The 20,291-nt window shown below is 43.8% G+C and overlaps 1 protein-coding gene across 1 annotated transcript in view; it reads right to left on the minus strand.

Moving 5' to 3' along the window:
* Nucleotides 1-20,291, minus strand: part of LOC142103361 (vomeronasal type-2 receptor 26-like) — a 50,924-nt gene that overhangs the window by 19,268 nt on the left and 11,365 nt on the right. Inside the window, exon 3 of the mRNA XM_075187423.1 lies at nt 4,723-5,014. Within this exon, the coding sequence (XP_075043524.1) occupies nt 4,723-5,014 (292 nt within the window). The remainder of the gene's footprint in view (nt 1-4,722; nt 5,015-20,291) is intronic.

Genomic DNA, 20,291 nt, shown 5'->3' on the forward strand with positions numbered 1-20,291 from the left:
ACATACAACAAAAGAAATGCAGATATTAAACAAAGGGTCGGTAGGGCTTTGTTCTTGAAAAAGTTTGCAAACTACTGGGAAAAGGGTATAGTTGAGAAGGAAGTGTAGTTGTGAGTGGAGACTGAGATGGATAGGTGGGAATAGGGTAAGATCTAATAGAGAGAAGGGTTTAAAGATTTGAAGTCTGGACAAGAGTATGGGTGGGCGTGGTATGGAACTCTAGAAGTGGTTGGTGCATACTAGAAATCTTGTAGGGGGGAGTAATAGGTGGTTATCAGAGATGAGGTGCTCCCTACAACTCCAACCTCATCTCTATTCACGCTCCATCCCGCCCTCTACAATCTGCCAATGATCGTCGCCTCTTTTCCCCTCTGATTATTTCCTCTCACGCGCGTATCCAAGACTTCTCCCGCGCTGCCTCCCTCCACTGGAACAAGCTCTCTCGCTACATCAGAACATCCCCCAATCTGTCCAGTTTCAAACGGCCTTTAAAAACCCACCTTTTTCTAAAAGCCTTGCAGTTTCCCACTTAACTACCTACTTTATCGTCTACCTCTCCCGCCTTCTTCCCCCTTCCTTGATTCAGCCTCCGTTCCCCCCTTCTCTCCCTCTCACCTTTGTGTCTCTCTGTATGTCTACCCCATCCTTTAGATTGTACGCTCCTTTGAGCAGGGCCATCTCTCCTCCTGTTTCCACCATTTCTAACTCTGCTCTCCAGATACTTAGCCCTACTCCTCGAGGACCTTCTGCCCTCTGACCCCTCTTGCTTTCCTCTACACCCCTCTGTGGCTCTTACCTGTCATCTCCGCCATCCCTCTTGGGCTCAGGCTAACAGCATATGCAGATCTTCCCTTTACCCCACCCTCCCTGCCCCTCTGTCTAGCTGTGCTTTGAGCTTCCTGAGTTACTGTGCTTATTGTTAATTGTACCATGCTGTCTCACTTGTACTGTGATATTGTTTGTCCCTGTAAAGCGCTATGGACACCTTGTAAATAAAAATTAATAATAATAATAATAATAATAATAATGAAGGATATGGGGAGAGAGTATAGGGATTTGTAGAGTGGTGAGGTAAATGAGCATTTAAAATGGACTGAAGTGAGTATAGATTGGTGAAGAGAATGCCAGATAGAGGAAGGTTGCAAGAGTCAAAGCGGGAGATGATGAGGGAATAGATAAAGTTTTGGTTGCATATTGGTTAGGAAATTATTTTAGTATTTATTTAAAGATGGAGGTAATAGGATAGGGAGAAACACTGGAGGTGGGTAAAGTGAAGTGTTATACTAACGAACTGGGCTTGGGAGACTGAGGAAATTGCGTTGTTATTGACAGTGAAGGAGGTTGATGACCCTTGGAAAGAAAAAGGTTGCACCAGTGTATCTATATCCGCGGACAAATATGTGAACTGCAGATATTCAAAAGCTATTTTTTATTTAAACTCATTAAAAACATAGATTCAATATAATAAGAAATCACCTAGTGAATCACATATATTGCACCAAAAGAATGCAAAATGTATCTGGAACCTATATTGCACCTGTACAAAGTAAAAATTTGCACTAATTAAGCTGATTGTTATATATTACAGCTCTTTGATAAGGGTGCAGTCAATAAATCTCCACTTGAAATTCCTGTCGTTCACCAAAAAGAAAAGACTGTACAGTAATACTAAAATTGGCCAAAGAGTTCTTTGAATCAAAATATTATAAAAATATAGGTATGTAATCCTGCAATGTAAAGTATCCTGTTTAAATTAGGCTACTTTTGGCTGCTGTCACATAGGCAATAATCAGAATTGATCTCAAATAAGAAAAATTCTCAATAATACCAACTGTGGAGATGAGGAAATGACCATCGTCTTACCAGCTTGCTGGACTATAGTTCATTCTTACTGTTCAGGGAGTACTGAAATGGTACTGGCCACTTTATGCCATTCTAAGTTGTGCAGCAATCAAAGTGTTCCCTCCTCAAACACCCTTCTTATGCCTCTTTTGTGTATTGACTATAAATGATTAGCAGCACATTTGGTTCATAAATATTAGTCTTAAGTCTCCTCAGTGCGTTGTCACTGTGTGTTCCACAACGCGTCCTTGCAGCAGTAGCCAATGTGATATTAAAAACAGGTATCAAACAGTATTGGCAGTTCAAACCAATATTTTCTCAGCGTACAAATGCATCTATTCAAACATACTTACGCGTTTCATCGCCTTAGGGTGTTTTCCTTAAAGATGTCAATATTGGATCCAGATACATATTGCATTAGTTTGGTTCAATATATGTGATTCACTAGGTGATTTATTACTATATTTAATTTATGTTTTTAATATAGTTAAATAAAAAATAGCTTTTGAATATCCGCAGTTCAGAGATCAGGAAGACTAAGTTGAAGAAACTAGAGATGCAGCCCTCACCAACACTTCCCCTGCATACATCTCAAATTTCATATCAAAATATTCTCCCTCCCACTCTTTTAGATCTACCTCTGACCTGCGCCTTGTCCCGTCTTTGGTAACCACCTCTGACACCCGCCTACAAGACTTCTCCCATGATGCTCCACACTTATGGAATTCCCTTACCACACTCAATCAGACTTTCCCACAGCCTTCAAATCTTCAGACGCTCTTTGAAAACCATCACTTATTTAGAGGTGGCCTTATCCTTGATGATACTACTCACACTAATGCACCCTAACAACTGTCCCAATCTCCACTCTGAACCACATTTACTCGTCTTGTCTCAGCTGTGCCCTCTCCTACTTAGGATGCAATATCTCTAATGAGCAGGGTCCTTCATACCCTTTGTTTTCATGTATGTGCTTATTTTGTCTATCTTGTATGTCCCTGTTTTATATATGTACTGTTTTGCCTACAGTACGACCCTGCAGAGCACAGTGGTGTCTTACAAATCTACAATAATAATAATAATAATAAGACAAGGTTAAGGGAGTATCCATCACAGTAGGTGGTAGAAGAAGACCACTGAGAGAGATTAAGGGAGGAATTAAGTGAAATATGTTGTGCACCAGGGACAGTGGGGTTGTCAGAGAGAATGTTGAAATCATGTACTTTCAGAGTAGGTAGTTCAAAGAAATGAGTGAGTCAAGAAGAAAGTTGCCAAGGAAATGAAACAATTCTAATTGTAAAAATAGTGGATATTGTGTCAGAGGAATTAAGCCAAGATTCTTTAAGGGCAAGGAGGTTGAGGGATGATTTTAAAATGAATAGATTGGTGAAAGTTTGTTATAAACAGATTTTGCATTCTAAAGTGCACACTAAAAATGGAGGATCAAATCTGTGGATGGAGCAATGTGGATGTAGGGATTGGAACTAGCAGCTGAATGAGAAGTTATGGGGTGGAACAAGGACAGTGATCAGATAGTAGGAATTGCATTAGAGCCATGTGTTTATATGTCACCAGCAACTATAAGAAAGTTCAGGGTAATAAATAGGACATGCAAGGATGATTTAAGAGTATGACGTTTGTTTATATTTCTTAAGGCTGGTGAGGTGGTTGCAGGAAAGAACACGGTTCATGTATGTAAACTATTAAGGAGGAAAACAGTGAAAGGGAAATTATAATGAGGGAGAAAGAAATAGGATTTATTGAAGTTGAGTGAATTTTGGAGACAATTATGGTGAACAGGGCCTGATTAAGGTTTTAGGCTGCTCCAAGCTAAAATGCTTGTAGCACCCACTTGCCTTCAATGCCAAGCTAACATGCGGTAGATGAAGATGAATGTTTAGGTTCCCTTGTTTACGAAACTCAACTCCACTTGGCATTTCAAAAGGGTCATGGCAATCTTTGACACTCATGTCATTTTCACTAAAATAAGAACTATATGGCAGTATGGAGGCATTAACAAGCTCTACTGAGGGTGAAGATGTGAAGGTGGAGGGTGCTGTCACTCATGCACAAGTCACTATACTTGTCTATCCTACTTGCTTATCCTCCAGCGCATCCCCAAGGATGACTCATTATCCTCAGCCTTTACCATGGGAATACGTCAAAATTAAAACCTTACTACATTTTTCATTCATGTTTTCTCTTTACTTTATAACGCTTCCAGGAACAATTTTCGATCTCTGACAAGCATTGTGCCCTAGGCTATAGCCTAGTCATACTATGAGATAATCAAGCCTTGATGATGAAAGTGAGTAGGAGAAATGGAGAAATGAAATTCAGTAGCTGAATGGTGGAGTGATGTGAGAGACATGCATGAATATGGATTAGTGAAGGTAGGTATTTAGAGAGTGGGAAGAAAATATAGATTCAGGTAGTACAGAGCAGTGGAGGCTCCTGTGCCATACGCTCTGGGCTTAGAGGATCCAACATCGCTATAGAGGTGGTCGTCATGTAGATGCTTGGTGCAACGACAGTCCTCAGAGCTATTGTGTCATTTATCAACAGTTTCCACATATTTTTGATGCTTTATACCTGTGAGACTAACATATTTTTGGAGGAAAGGCACAGAGCTGAATTAATGACCATCTATCTGTAACCACTGTCCGCATGCCACCCAATATTACATAACTATTTAAGTGCTTTTCTTTTTCTCTGGGAACTGAAGAAACATCTCTGAGTCTTCTTATGTTTCCAATGCTGCTATGAGATTTTTTGATAAAACATAAAATGGGACCTCACACTGCTCAACATTATTTCGTAAATATGACCATGTATGTATCAAAACTTCTTCTTACTTTAGGGAAATCACATTTTACTTACCTGTGAATATCGATATACTCCTAATAATTGGGCTATTGGTACAGTCGTTACTGAATAGTGATCTCCAATAAAACCAATTATCTTTAGTCGCTCTGTACAGGAATAATTAGGCACCATACGTCCTGGTCCAGATAATATCTGTAATACACTTTTTATTGCGTTAATCCCATAAGAACATGAGTCATATACATGATATCCTATTGTTATGTTAGGTAAAATGAAAGAATTTTTGTTAAATTGCTCAATGGCAAATCGAAAAGTCAGAACATTTTTGTAATATTGAGGTGAAGGCCTGTAAAATGAAAACATGGGACATTGTCCAATTATACTTTTGCTTTTAAAAAATTCACTTTAGCTGAAGTTAAAAGAGAGAAAAAAGAATAAAAAACATATAGTCCTGTTTTCAGGCACCCGTATCACAGAAGAGGACTGCAGTAGGGGAGATCCGGTCATTGTGCAATCTAGCCAGGACTCAGTGAGATTCTGTGGCGGAATGCTGGATCACTGGTGGAACTGTTGATGTGATCCACTCTATCGCTCTATTGTAGCTTGTATATGTATTGGCCGGGCCTTTTAGGGCTGCTCTCCTACTATCCTGGTCAGGTTAAAAGACAGTATGGCCATTCCACATGGTTTTCCAGATGAACTTTCCCAAAATGTATTACCGTAAAGCTTGAGCTAATGGGACATGTAATTCTCCTAGCTAAGAAGTGTCTCAGGAACCCATGAGCTGCCCAGTGACATGTCTGACTGTAAACCTCCAACATTACATGTATTGAAATACAGAAACAATTGTTTCTGCAATTAAAATAAAAAATAAAATTATTTGCTTGAAAACGCATAGACAGTTTTCTGGTGAAATTATACAAAAAAAATTATACTACATACTCCATCAATTTTAACTACTGCATAATTTTGTTTTTGAGTGAAATAAAAATATTTACATGACAAAACAGTCAGTATTTAACTTATGTGCAAAACAGAAAACTAGTTTGCACCCCTTGCATTGTAACATGGTTTTGTCCAGGAGACTGAAATAAGATACCTCTTCATTTAAGATCCTTAATGAATCAGGCCTCATGTTTGTAAAGCATCTCACAATATGCTATTTTTCAACTCCCCAAATAAAATTGACACAGGAGTGCACTAATTTTTACCCTACCCTGACATGTGATCAAAAGAGTAAAATGTTTACACTTAGATGACATTTTAAAATCAAAATTTGGTGACATGTGTTAGATACTTTTTATTTATTATTGATATTGTTGTATATTTTTAATTTGTTTTTCCTCCTTTAAGAACTGAAATTCTGTATATACTTCTGAATAGCAGATTGTCTTATATTCAAACTATGTTTTGAGATAATAGTCAGCTTATAGGTGTCTTATTTATTTTTAATTGCTTGTTGGTGGCTAGCACTGAAACTCCTTCTGTGTAATTGTTGCTTTTCTCATTATTATGAAGCCATGACCTTATACCGATGCATATTTTCTATATTACAATATTCTTGTATATCTTAGATATGGCTCTACTGCCATCGACAGCTAAAGACATGCCTGTTTTTGAGTTATTATATATGGACGATGTATAATTAAGGTGGCGTTATTGTAACAAAAGCCTTTGTTCTTTGTGAAATCATCAGAACAACACTGACCAAGTGAATTATACAATTCCTTGTTCTCACCAATTGATTAAATTAACTTTTTATATTTTTATATCCAGTTTCTATTCTTCTTGTAAATAAAAATGATGTAATCCTTCGTCGTTAGGAAGATTAATATGCTACAAGTGGGTTGCAAATACAAAATAAGATTTTTTTAAACACCCACATGTCAATATCACTGTATTTCTAAAAGCTTATATTCTTTGCTGGGTACACTGACCTTTAGCACAGATGTCTTAAAGTATTTGAAACAACACATTAAATACAGTTTACTTATCTCTGTGCTGGGACTAATTAATGGTGAGCTTATTGCACTTCTAATGCAGAATAATTGTTATATAATAAAACTTGATTCCATACATGTTGCAATGTTGCAGCAGTGAACATTATATACATACATCTATAAACATTAATACATACGAAGACAATAAGGTGGTACAGACAACATGGACTTACACACTTATCTAATAACCACTCATGTTCAACTGTTCTCGGATGTTTGTCATATCCAAAACCTAAAGAAAAATGTCCACACTGGTATTTCCTTCTATCCCACAAAGTCTTTTCATTATATTTTTGAAATTGACCATTGTGGGAAATACACAATAAATTATGTAATTGTAATTTTGAGATCTAGAAATGGATAACCTTCATGTGTTTGGGATCTCCCCCATAATACCTTCAATATTACTCTACTCCATTAGTCCATATTAAGTTAGGGGGGTGCTATCCTAATACCAAAGTCGTGTACAACCACAAGAAGCAGAAAAGAAAGTAGTCGTCTCTTAATGGTGCACTCTGATTACCAAAAGTTTTAATATTTATATGCAGCTCAAAAGCTAGTAACTTTAAAATGTATAAAGTTTATTATGATAAGTTTAGTCACCCCCCCAATCATGCAGTGAAATATTAGAGGTACAATATATAAATCGTGAAGAAAGAAGTAGTGAGTTCTTCTTTCAATTAAAGTTTTATCAAATAATTTGTGTGTTCAACTGTTACATATTATTGCATCCCATTTCAACTTGATCTTTGGCTATTTAAATTTATAGACTGATCCAATGAAAGTTTTAATATGCGGAATAATCCCAAGTGCACATAACTTTTTATTACAGAGTTTTCAGTAATTAATCCGGAATCCTTGTAACTCAGGGCTAAGTGCATTCTAATTATTCTCCCCAATTTACAACTTCCTCAATACATGTATATAATATCCTATTGGATTTTTATATTAACCATTTATTTTATTGTGGTTCAGGAACTTCCCAAACCAAAATTTGGAATCAAAATTCTGAAACCACACATTACTATAATTTTGCTGCTATCCATTGTATATTTAGCATATAATATATGCTACTTGGATTAGATTCTCAACATAAATATTGAATATTAAATGATTCTCTGTCTTCAGAGTGGTCTCTATAATTTAAGACAAACTCTCTAGTATTTAAGACAAACTCTCTAGTATCGATTTAAGCCAATTTCATAAGATAGAAGTGTGTGGTATATATTATTCAATTTGCAACGTAACATATGTTCTCTTCCCATCTATTGTAGGAATTTATAGTAATTCTTAATGTCAACAATAACAACTTAAAATTGATAGATGAAATACATGGGAAATAAATTCCTTTGACCTCCAAATTAAGGTGAAAAATAGGGGTAAGATGGAAACAGACTTGTATAGTTGTAAAAAGTGTTTATAACAAAGTGTCTGAACCAATATGTATAACTGCAATGTCATATCTCTTTGTAGACCCATAAATTATTAAATGCACATTTGATAATAACGAACCAGTATAGTGGGTGCTTGTAGTGTTAGGAGAAAAATGCAACATTTACACTTAGCATTTAAATTGTAATTAATTGCAAACACACCGCAACTGTCTCCTCACTACTGTATGATTGCAATATTATTCTACAGTCTAATGAAGGTGGAAAAGATTACAAGTATGAAATGCAACCAGAGAATTATTATATAGCCCCAATGCAAAAAAAATTTGTATTTTAAGCAAAGAAAACAGATGTACTCTACATGATCCCCATCGTGTTTAAAACATTGAATTGAGAAAGAAGTGTGCAAAACCTTTCCACAACTCATTGCTCATCCCTTGTACCTGAACACAAGGGAAAATGTGAGTGAATGTGCTGACATGGTCTGACACATTTATATGCATTGTACTAGCATTAGTGCGTATTTCAGGAACTGAACTGCAAGTAGTATGTCATTTGGTTTTTTTGCAGGTACTGTACACCTCAACGCATCAAACTGTATAACTTTTACCTTCCATAACGTCTTTGTCTCTCTGATACAGATCACTTCTTTAAACAATCATCTCATAGTTATTAGCTTACTAACTTATAGAGGAAACCTGCAGCACAGAACTGTGTTTGAATTATAACTTAAAAGAAAAATATTGACATCTTTGCCTGATTATATACTTACATGGTTAAAAAGTATAAAATGCTGAATGAAAATACATAGTGAAATTACTGACGTTTATGTGCAACAGAACAAAATAAAGTTGTAGGTAGCAGACTCCTTTAATAATTATTTGAAAATAATTCTGTTCCTACAAATGATTCCTTACAATGTAATGTTAAATTGACAACACTGAACACACATTCAGACAATGCAGTAAAACATGGGAAAGAAAGGGTTTCAGTGATACATAGTGAACATTCTGGCCACTGATAAAGCTGTTATATATAGGGCACTTTAGGTGCTTCCACCATCTGCAAATGGTGCTAATAGATTTTCTCTGTCTTGGTGACAATTTGCTGAAGTTTATTTCCATTGACATGAGGTTGCTGTGAACTCACTGACACACTATTTTCTCTGATATGTCCTCCTCTTGCTATGTGAATGGCAGAATAATTTGTGAATGTGTTATTTATCAATGTGCAAACATTTGCTCCGTTTCAAATGCAGCAAATAATTTGCTCATTTTTAAAAATTTAAAAGATTAAATAAATGTTGTAAAGTGTATATATCCAATATTACTTACATTAAACACATGATTTGTTTGATTATTTTGTTTTGTGGAATTGGCACCACATACTGATTCACAGTGAATACTCCTCCAATTATGATGTCTCCATCTTGAAAATATTCATAGTCTTCAAATGTTTTTCTTAATTGCAGATGACACGCTGGTAACGTGCTTTGGGTAACAAGTCTAGAGAATGTCACACACATGATCATTAAATACAGCAGGATTTTCAATGAATAATTGTCCGCTGTTGTTGTACCCATTGTTCCAATATAATGTAGATCATCAAACCATGAATGTAATATTCAGTGGAAAAATATGTCACACAGGACAATGAAACCTGATGCATCTGTCTGTTAGTGTAATGACGCTGAATCATCTCACTGTCTTTTATAACAGATCTCTTGAATTTAGTGTCAGGTGTTTGACTATTCTGTCCTGCTCTTAAAATAAAATACATGCACAGCAGATAAAGCTGATATATAAGCTGACATATAAATATATGATTGAAAATAATATTTCTATTTGTATTTTTCAGGAATTTTTCAATTATAGCATAAGCAAATGTTATCCCTATAAGAAATGTACTCTCAAAGAGTAAGCTGTTACCTGTATTGCATGCACTATGGGTGCTGTCAGTCTTTAGGGGTGTAGGGCAGGGGTGCTCAGCCTTTTCTTAGCTGGGACCTCAGTTTGCACACCTCTGTTTGCTTAGAGCACAGTCTGCTATTACAAAATCTAGATTCTTGCATGCAAGTTGTGTTCAGATTTTAATCAGGTCCTGTGTCTGTATTTATATGTAACAAATATATTCAATATGTTGACTTTTAGCATACAACTAAAACATCAAAGGGCTAGTGGAGATACAGGAATTAAGGAATTATAACTAAGTTTAATGTATAGTTCTAACCAGCAACTATGTTCAATTAGGGCCAGAGAAGCTTTATTAATATCGCCTCTACCCTTAAGTTTCTACAGGAACTGACTATTACTGTGTTGTCAGTGGCAGATAGTTTTTAAATTCAGGGCTTCAAACAATTTGTCAGATTTCTTTGCCAGAAGAAAAACCATTCTGCTTCCTCAAGAAATCTGGCATCCAACCCTCACTAGGCAAGTTGGCAATTAGCTTGGATAACTTAATTTTAAATTAGTAATCACTGAAAATACACAAAAAGTTGGTTCAGAAGAGTACTGTTCAGGAGGCAACTTTTTGTGTTGTTCGAGGAGGAGAATTTGAGGACTGATTTTGAAGTCAACAAGACTTCTGACAATTACATATCTGTTAAAAAATTACATTATCTGACCCTCTAGTATTCCTTCTATGCACAATCAAGCAATGTCATAGTCTTTGGTCTTCAACAGATGTAAAACAAACATATTTAGATTTAAGTCCTCTCTTGATCTAAAGTAGTCCAAATGCAATTAAAAAAAAGACTGAAGCAAAATAACACAACCCTATCCCGAGCTTCATGACCCATTTGAGAGGTTCTCAAGGAGAACTTTTCTCATGGTTCCAACCAAAACTAGGAGAAATGTATTTTGCTTCTAATATAGAGGGTTGTTATGATGTTTTGTGCCTTCTCTATTAAAAGAAAGCTAACCTACACACACAAGTTCTTCTGTGATTAGAGATGAGAGTCTTTCAAAATTTGGTTTGCAGTAATTTTGCAAAATTTCATCATAATGTTAAGACCACCTTTCCAACAGAAGTTTCCTGCCCAGCTGGCTTCCTCCATATCCAGAGCATTCTCACTTTCTCACTGATGTATTTAACCTGAAACTGAGCTAAGTAGAGACTGGGTGTTTTAAAGGTTGTTTCTCCATTAAAAGCAGACATAAAGCTCAACATTAAAAGTTGAAGTGAATTTTCTTAGAGAACCTGATGGTTGTGGTTGCTGGGTAATTAACAAGTCTCTTTGAAGCAGTGTTTCCATTTTAAAATTCCAGATTTCCTGATTGATACCTATTTTGTTGTGAAAAAGCAGGAAAACTGGCATAAACCAGGAAAAACAGGGAAAATACCCTATAATTGGAAGCACTGTGGGAAACCAGGAAAAACAGGAAAAAAAATGTAAGTGGAGACAGCATAGAAGTGGGAACTATACTACCCCCATAGGGAAGCGCAATTTATTATGCATGCGCAGTACTGAAATTTGTATATTACAAAATGGACTTATACCTAACTCTAAATGGGTGTATGTATTTCCCTTTGGTGCTAAGATTGGTGCTAAGATAGGTTAGAATCATTATAATTAATATAGAATTGTTTAAATAATCAATCTGGATTACAAAATGGAATTCAGCAGCCATTATTGTACTTAAATGCTTCTGCTTTTTATGAAGTTGTGCAAGAAATGAAAATGTCTATATCTTTCATGCCTCATGCTTCTTGGAATGTACCCTCTACAGAAAGCAGTGATCCATGACACATAACATGATACTTGAAGAAAAACATACAAAAACCAGACATACCAAATTAATAAAAGTACAGGTAACATGGTAATGTAGATCGAATTTTGTGAGTGAAAGTGATGGTAGTAATCAGCGGGAAGTAGGCCTAAGCTTAAGAAAATATGGCTAGGGAAGCAGGCCAAGAGGTACAGAGGCTGATAGAATATTAGTAGGAAAACAAAAGGAAAGAGGGCATTGCTCATGAGAGCTTACATCCTAAAGGAAAAGGGGAGACACAAATAGGGTGGTCTCGTTTCGAGTAGAGGGAAGAAAGCCGAGAAAAGGGAGTTAGGATGAAGGCTGATAGGCTTGAATAAAGAAATTAGTCTTAAGGGCATACTTGAAGCCTTTTAGAGTAGAGGCTAACCTGATGGAGCATGGGAGATCATTCCACAGCTGAGGAGCAGCACGGGCAAAGTCCTGGAGGCAGGAGTGGGAAGATATGATCAGTGAAGTAGTGAGGCGGTTGTAATTGGCTGAGCGGAGGGGGTGGCGAGGAGCGTAGGCAGAGATGAGGTTGGAGATGTAGGGGGGGATTGATTGAGAGCTATGAAGATGAGGAGTTTAAATTTAATTCTGTAGGTTATGGAGAGCCAATGTAGGGACTGCTGGAGGGAGACAGCAGGGATAGAGCAGCGGGAGAGAAAATTGAGGCCGGCAGCAGCATCGGATGGATGTCCTAATGGCCTCTTCTGGGTCTGCTATAAATTCTGACTATTTCTTTCACATGAAATTCACAAACTGATTTGCCACCTGGAGAACATTTAGAAGTTTAGAAACATACAACATTTGATAGTTGTTGCTCATCTCATGCTCATAGTATAGTTATGGTAAATTGGATGTATGGATCTCTATTTTTCATGTAGGTTGGGTTTATATATCAAACTGTTATGGCCACCAGTGCATCATAAACTTGTAGAACTAGTGGAAGAGGTCTTCACCTATAGCTGCCGCCTTTCCCGTAGAGACTGGTATGCTCACAGGTACTTGGATGCCCCCAGGTCTTACACTCAGGGTAGTACAACTTTATCGTCACACAGCGGCACACAGGAACGGGAGGTAATACACGGAGTAGGGACAGGCCAGAGGTCTGCAGTCTGGAACAGAGATGGTAATGTCTGACTGGCCTAACAGAGCACAGGCGGAAACATCAGATACAAGCAGGGTCAGGGCCACAGACAACGATGCAAATCCGGGTAAAAGGCAGAAGGTGAGGGCAACAAGCGATGGTTCAAGTCCAGGTAACAGGCAGAAGGTGAGGGCAACAAACAATGGTTCAAGGTCCAGGTAACAGGCAGAGGTCATACACAGAAGTCAATCAAAAGGTTTTCACCAAACACAGCACAGAAGCAGGTTAGCAAACTGGTAAAAGAACACTATAACTGGCAGGGGGGCTAAGCCCTCCCTGCCTTAAATACTGAAGGGAGTCAATCAGAAGTAAATCTTCCCTTCAGGTAGAAAAGGAGTCTTGAGCTACTTGAGTCCAGACAAATGGATGTTTCTTATTAGTTAACTGGGTAACAGGTGCAAAAGTGATAGAAATCCCTTAATCAATATGGGCAGAGGTTCTTGGAGAGACTCAGAAAAGACTACTGCCAAATAGATAATAGATAATATCATATTGATCAATGATGTCATCCACAAGATGATATGAAGTGGCAGAGTTTTTACACAGTCTGAAGGGCATAAGGCGGCGGTTCCCAAACTGTGCGCCGCGGCTCCCAGGGGTGCCGCGGCGCTGTCACTGGGGTGCCGCGGGCCAGACATAAAAAACAGAAAGAACACAGAAACTTACCAATCCGCCGGGCGCCGGGACCCAGCAGAGAGAGGAGGCTGCTGGGTCCCGGCGCCCGGCGGATTGGTAAGTTTCTGTGTTCTTTCTGTTTTTTTATGGCTGGCGCAGGGCAGAGAAGGGGGGACAGAGAGCAGAGGATGGGGACAGCAGGCAGAGAAGGGGGGACAGAAAGCAGAGGATGGGGACATCAGGCAGAGAAGGGGGGACAGAGAGCAGAGGATGGGGACAGCGGGGCAGAGAAGGGGAGACAGAGAGCAGAGGATAATGACAGCGGGCAGAGAAGGGGGGACAGAGAGCAGAGGATGGGGACAGCGGGGCAGAGAAGGGGGGGACAGAGAGCAGAGGATGGGGACAGCGGGCAGAGAAGGGGGGAAAGAGAGCAGAGGATGGGGACAGCGGGCAGAGAAGGGGGGACAGGGAGCAGAGGATGGGGACAGCAGGGCAGAGAAGGGTGGACAGAGAGCAGAGGATGGGGACAGCAGGCAGAGAAGGGGGGACAGGGAGCAGAGGATGGGGACAGCGGGCAGAGAAGGGGGGACAGAGAGCAGAGGATGGGGACAGCAGGGCAGAGAAGGGGAGACAGAGAGCAGAGGATAATGACAGCGGGCAGAGAAGGGGGGACAAAGAGCAGAGGATGAGGACAGCGGGGCAGAGAAGGGGGGACAGAGAGCAGAGGATGGGGACAGCGGGCAGAGAAGGGGGAAAGAGAGCAGAGGATGGGGACAGTGGGCAGAGAAGGGGGGACAGGGAGCAGAGGATGGGGACAGCGGGCAGAGAAGGGGGGACAGAGAGCAGAGGATGGGGACAGCGGGCAGAGAAGGGGGGACAGGGAGCAGAGGATGGGGACAGCGGGCAGAGAAGGGGGGACAGAGAGCAGAGGATGGGGACAGCGGGGCAGAGAAGGGGAGACAGAGAGCAGAGGATGGGGACAGCGGGCTGAGAAGGGGAGACAGTGAGGAGAGGATAGGGACAGCAGGGCAGAGAAGGGGGGACAGAGAGCAGAGGATGGGGACAGCGGGCAGAGAAGGGGGGACAGAGAGCAGAGGATGGGGACAGCGGGCAGAGAAGGGGGGACAGAAAGCAGAGGATGGGGACAGCGGGGCAGAGAAGGGGGGACAGAGAGCAGAGGATGGTGACAGCGGGCAGAGAAGGGGGGACAGAGAGCAGAGGATGGGGACAGCGGGCAGAGAAGGGGGGAAAGAGAGCAGAGGAGGGGACAGCGGGCAGAGAAGGGGGGACAGGGAGCAGAGGATGGGGACAGCAGGGCAGAGAAGGGTGGACAGAGAGCAGAGGATGGGGACAGCGGGCAGAGAAGGGGGGACAGGGAGCAGAGGATGGGGACAGCGGCAGAGAAGGGGGGACAGAGAGCAGAGGATGGGGACAGCAGGGCAGAGAAGGGGAGACAGAGAGCAGAGGATAATGACAGCGGGCAGAGAAGGGGGGACAAAGAGCAGAGGATGAGGACAGCGGGGCAGAGAAGGGGGGACAGAGAGCAGAGGATGGGGACAGCGGGCAGAGAAGGGGGACAGAGAGCAGAGGATGGGGACAGCAGGCAGAGAAGGGGGGACAGAGAGCAGAGGATGGGGACATCAGGCAGAGAAGGGGGGACAGAGAGCAGAGGATGGGGACAGCGGGGCAGAGAAGGGGAGACAGAGAGCAGAGGATAATGACAGCGGGCAGAGAAGGGGGGACAGAGAGCAGAGGATGGGGACAGCGGGGCAGAGAAGGGGGGGACAGAGAGCAGAGGATGGGGACAGCGGGCAGAGAAGGGGGGAAAGAGAGCAGAGGATGGGGACTGCGGGCAGAGAAGGGGGGACAGGGAGCAGAGGATGGGGACAGCAGGGCAGAGAAGGGTGGACAGAGAGCAGAGGATGGGGACAGCGGGCAGAGAAGGGGGGACAGGGAGCAGAGGATGGGGACAGCGGGCAGAGAAGGGGGGACAGAGAGCAGAGGATGGGGACAGCAGGGCAGAGAAGGGGAGACAGAGAGCAGAGGATAATGACAGCGGGCAGAGAAGGGGGGGACAAAGAGCAGAGGATGAGGACAGCGGGGCAGAGAAGGGGGGACAGAGAGCAGAGGATGGGGACAGCGGGCAGAGAAGGGGGAAAGAGAGCAGAGGATGGGGACAGTGGGCAGAGAAGGGGGGACAGGGAGCAGAGGATGGGGACAGCGGGCAGAGAAGGGGGGACAGAGAGCAGAGGATGGGGACAGCGGGCAGAGAAGGGGGGACAGGGAGCAGAGGATGGGGACAGCGGGCAGAGAAGGGGGGACAGAGAGCAGAGGATGGGGACAGCGGGGCAGAGAAGGGGAGACAGAGAGCAGAGGATGGGGACAGCGGGCAGAGAAGGGGAGACAGTGAGCAGAGGATAGGGACAGCAGGGCAGAGAAGGGGGGACAGAGAGCAGAGGATGGGGACAGCGGGCAGAGAAGGGGGGACAGAGAGCAGAGGATGGGGACAGCGGGCAGAGAAGGGGGGACAGAAAGCAGAGGATGGGGACAGCGGGGCAGAGAAGGGGGGACAGAGAGCAGAGGATGGTGACAGCGGGCAGAGAAGGGGGGACAGAGAGCAGAGGATGGGGACAGCGGGCAGAGAAGGGGGGAAAGAGAGCAGAGGAGGGGACAGCGGGCAGAGAAGGGGGGACAGGGAGCAGAGGATGGGGACAGCAGGGCAGAGAAGGGTGGACAGAGAGCAGAGGATGGGGACAGCGGGCAGAGAAGGGGGGACAGGGAGCAGAGGATGGGGACAGCGGCAGAGAAGGGGGGACAGAGAGCAGAGGATGGGGACAGCAGGGCAGAGAAGGGGAGACAGAGAGCAGAGGATAATGACAGCGGGCAGAGAAGGGGGGACAAAGAGCAGAGGATGAGGACAGCGGGGCAGAGAAGGGGGGACAGAGAGCAGAGGATGGGGACAGCGGGCAGAGAAGGGGGAAAGAGAGCAGAGGATGGGAACAGTGGGCAGAGAAGGGGGGACAGGGAGCAGAGGATGGTGACAGCGGGCAGAGAAGGGGGGACAGAGAGCAGAGGATGGGGACAGCGGGCAGAGAAGGGGGGAAAGAGAGCAGAGGATGGGGACAGCGGGCTGAGAAGGGGGGACAGGGAGCAGAGGATGGGGACAGCAGGGCAGAGAAGGGGGGACAGAGAGCAGAGGATGGGGACAGCGGGCAGAGAAGGGGGGACAGGGAGCAGAGGATGGGGACAGCGGGCAGAGAAGGGGGGACAGAGAGCAGAGGATGGGGACAGCGGGCAGAGAAGGGGGGAAAGAGAGCAGAGGATGGGGACAGCGGGCTGAGAAGGGGGGACAGGGAGCAGAGGATGGGGACAGCAGGGCAGAGAAGGGGGGACAGAGAGCAGAGGATGGGGACAGCGGGCAGAGAAGGGGGGACAAAGAGCAGAGGATGAGGACAGCGGGGCAGAGAAGGGGGGACAGAGAGCAGAGGATGGGGACAGCGGGCAGAGAAGGGGGAAAGAGAGCAGAGGATGGGGACAGTGGGCAGAGAAGGGGGGACAGGGAGCAGAGGATGGGGACAGCGGGCAGAGAAGGGGGGACAGAGAGCAGAGGATGGGGACAGCGGGCAGAGAAGGGGGGACAGGGAGCAGAGGATGGGGACAGCGGGCAGAGAAGGGGGGACAGAGAGCAGAGGATGGGGACAGCGGGCAGAGAAGGGGAGACAGAGAGCAGAGGATGGGGACAGCGGGCAGAGAAGGGGGGACAGAAAGCAGAGGATGGGGACAGCGGGGCAGAGAAGGGGGGACAGAGAGCAGAGGATGGGGACAGCGGGCAGAGAAGGGGAGACAGAGAGCAGAGGATGGGGACAGCGGGCAGAGAAGGGGGGACAGAGAGCAGAGGATGGGGACAGCGGGCAGAGAAGGGGGGACAGAAAGCAGAGGATGGGGACAGCGGGGCAGAGAAGGGGGGACAGAGAGCAGAGGATGCTGACAGCGGGCAGAGAAGGGGGACAGAGAGCAGAGGATGGGGATAGCGGGCAGATAAGGGGGGACAGAGAGCAGAGGATGGGGACAGCGGGGCAGAGAAGGGGAGACAGAGAGTAGAGGAAGGGGACAGAGAGCAGAGGAAGGGGACAGAGAGCAGAGGATGGGGACAGCGGAGCAGAGAAGGGGGGACAGAGAGCAGAGGATGGGGACAGCGGGCAGAGAAGGGGGGACAGAGAGCAGAGGATGGGGACAGCGGGCAGAGAAGGGGGGACAGAAAGCAGAGGATGGGGACAGCGGGGCAGAGAAGGGGGGGCAGAGAGCAGAGGATGGTGACAGCGGGCAGAGAAGGGGGGACAGAGAGCAGAGGATGGGGATAGCGGGCAGATAAGGGGGGACAGAGAGCAGAGGATGGGGACAGCGGGGCAGAGAAGGGGAGACAGAGAGCAGAGGAAGGGGACAGAGAGCAGAGGAAGGGGACAGAGAGCCGAGGATGGGGACAGCGGAGCAGAGGAAGGGGACAGCGTGACAGAGGGCAGAGGAGGGGACAGCGTGAGAGGGGCAGAGGAGGGGACAGCATGACAGAGGGCAGAGGAGGGGACAGCGTGAGAGGGGCAGAGGAGGGGACAGCGTGACAGAGGGCAGAGGAGGGTGACAGCGGGGCAGAGGAGGGGCACAGTGGGGCAGAGGAGGGGGACAGAGGAGGGGCACAGCGTGAGAGGGACAGTGGAGGCGGACACAGTGTGAGAGGGACAGTGGAGGGGGACACAGCGTGAGGGGGACACAGCGTGAGAGGGGCAGTGGAGGGGGACACAGCGTGAAAGGGGCAGTGGAGGGGGACACAGCGTGAGAGGGGCAGTGGAGGGGGACACAGTGTGAGAGGGTCAGTGGAGGAGGACACAGCGTGAGAGGGCAGTGGAGGGGGACATAGCATGAGAGAGGGCAGTGGAGGGGGACACAGCGTGAGAGGGGGCAGAGAAGGAGACAGCGTGAGAGAGGGCAGAGGAGGGGGGGCAGCGTGAGAGAGGGCAGAGGAGGGAGGACAGCGTGACAGAGAGTAGAGGAGGGGGCAGTGTGTCTGGATGCAGAGGGGGCAGTGTGTCTGGATGCAGAGAGAGCAGTGTGTCTGGATGCAGAGGGGGCAGAGTGCCTGAGGGCAGAGTGTCTGGATGCAGAGGGGGCATTTTTGCATACAACTAAATAAGTATTTCTGTCTGTAAATACTTATTACAATTTTTTGACCCAACTACTTCTAAAACAGGACTGCTCAATAATTATTTTGGAGGGGTGCCTTGAAAAAATTTGGATACTCTAAGGGTGCCGCGAACTGCAAAAGTTTGGGAACCACTGGCATAAGGGCTTACTGTACTCAGTGACCATGTTGAGGATGATAAGCAGTCTTCCATTCATCACCCTGCTTAATCTTAGCCAAGTTGTAGGTTCCTTCATGATCCAGTTTGGATACATTGACGATATTTTCTTTGTATGGAGAGGCTCAATGACGGATCTCCAAGCCTTCTGTGAGCATTTAAATAGGAATAACCAGTTTATTGAACTCACTTTCAATTTCAGTGAGTCATGTATACATTTTTTGGATATTACCATCTATATAGATAAGAAATGTATTCAAACTAAAACTTATAAGAAGCCTACTGATACCATGGGGTATATTCAGTATGACAGTCATCATTATTATAGGTGGTTGGACAACATACCCTATGGTCAAATGAAAAGAATAAAACGCAATTGCAGTGATGATCATGTTTGTAGGGAACAGATTAAAGATCTTAAAACAGTTTTTGCTAATAAAGGTTATGATGTTAATTCATTAAGTCAAGTGGAAGAAAAAGTGTTAAAAATTGATAGGGACAGTCTTTTCACTCCAAAAGAGAAACTAATTAAAGATCGAAGTCATAAGTATGACTGGGCGTTCATATCTCAGTTTAATAGGGAGTTTAAACATGTTGAGAGAATTATTACAAAATATTGGGGTATTCTGTTAAGGGACAATATTATAGGAAGTTCATTACCAGAAAAACCCGTTTTTGTATACAGAAAAGCCCCTAATCTTAAGGACCAATTAGTAAGAAGTTCATTACCAGAAAAAAATAGGAAATCAATAAGAACTATTGGTTTCCACAGATGTGGACTGTGTCTGGCTTGTAAAACAGTAAAATCAAAATCAAGTAAGACTACATGTCTAGACATCAATTAATACCAACTTAAGATCAAACAGTTCATTACATGCCACACGGCTAATGTTGTATATATTATAGAGTGTCTATGTGGCAAATTCTATGTAGGGAAGACGTCTCGCCCTCTGAAAACCAGAATTCGCGAACATATATACAATATTCGAAAAGGTCTGGACACCCATTCAGTGTCAAATCACTTTAAAACTGAACATATGTGTAACCCAGAACATATCAAACAATTTTGTGGCATACAGGTAATAGAGAGTAGTTGGAAAAATAGAGATACGGCTGGTTCCCTTTCAAAGGCTGAAATGAAATGGATTTTTTTATTAAATACCTTAACCCCTAAGGGTCTTAATATAGAGTTTGAATTGAAGTGGTTTATATGATTATAACCTCTATATTGAGTTAATAAAGAATAGAATAGCTTTATGATGCAAACAGATTTTTTTGTCTGCATTTCTAATCAAGCTCTTGTCTTTTTCCTCTCTCCATGTCTACATGTATCTTTCATTTGTCTGAGAAATTTGTATGAAATTTAT

The sequence above is a fragment of the Mixophyes fleayi genome, chromosome 10 (genome assembly GCF_038048845.1).
Source record: "Mixophyes fleayi isolate aMixFle1 chromosome 10, aMixFle1.hap1, whole genome shotgun sequence".
Lineage (NCBI taxonomy): Eukaryota > Metazoa > Chordata > Amphibia > Anura > Limnodynastidae > Mixophyes > Mixophyes fleayi.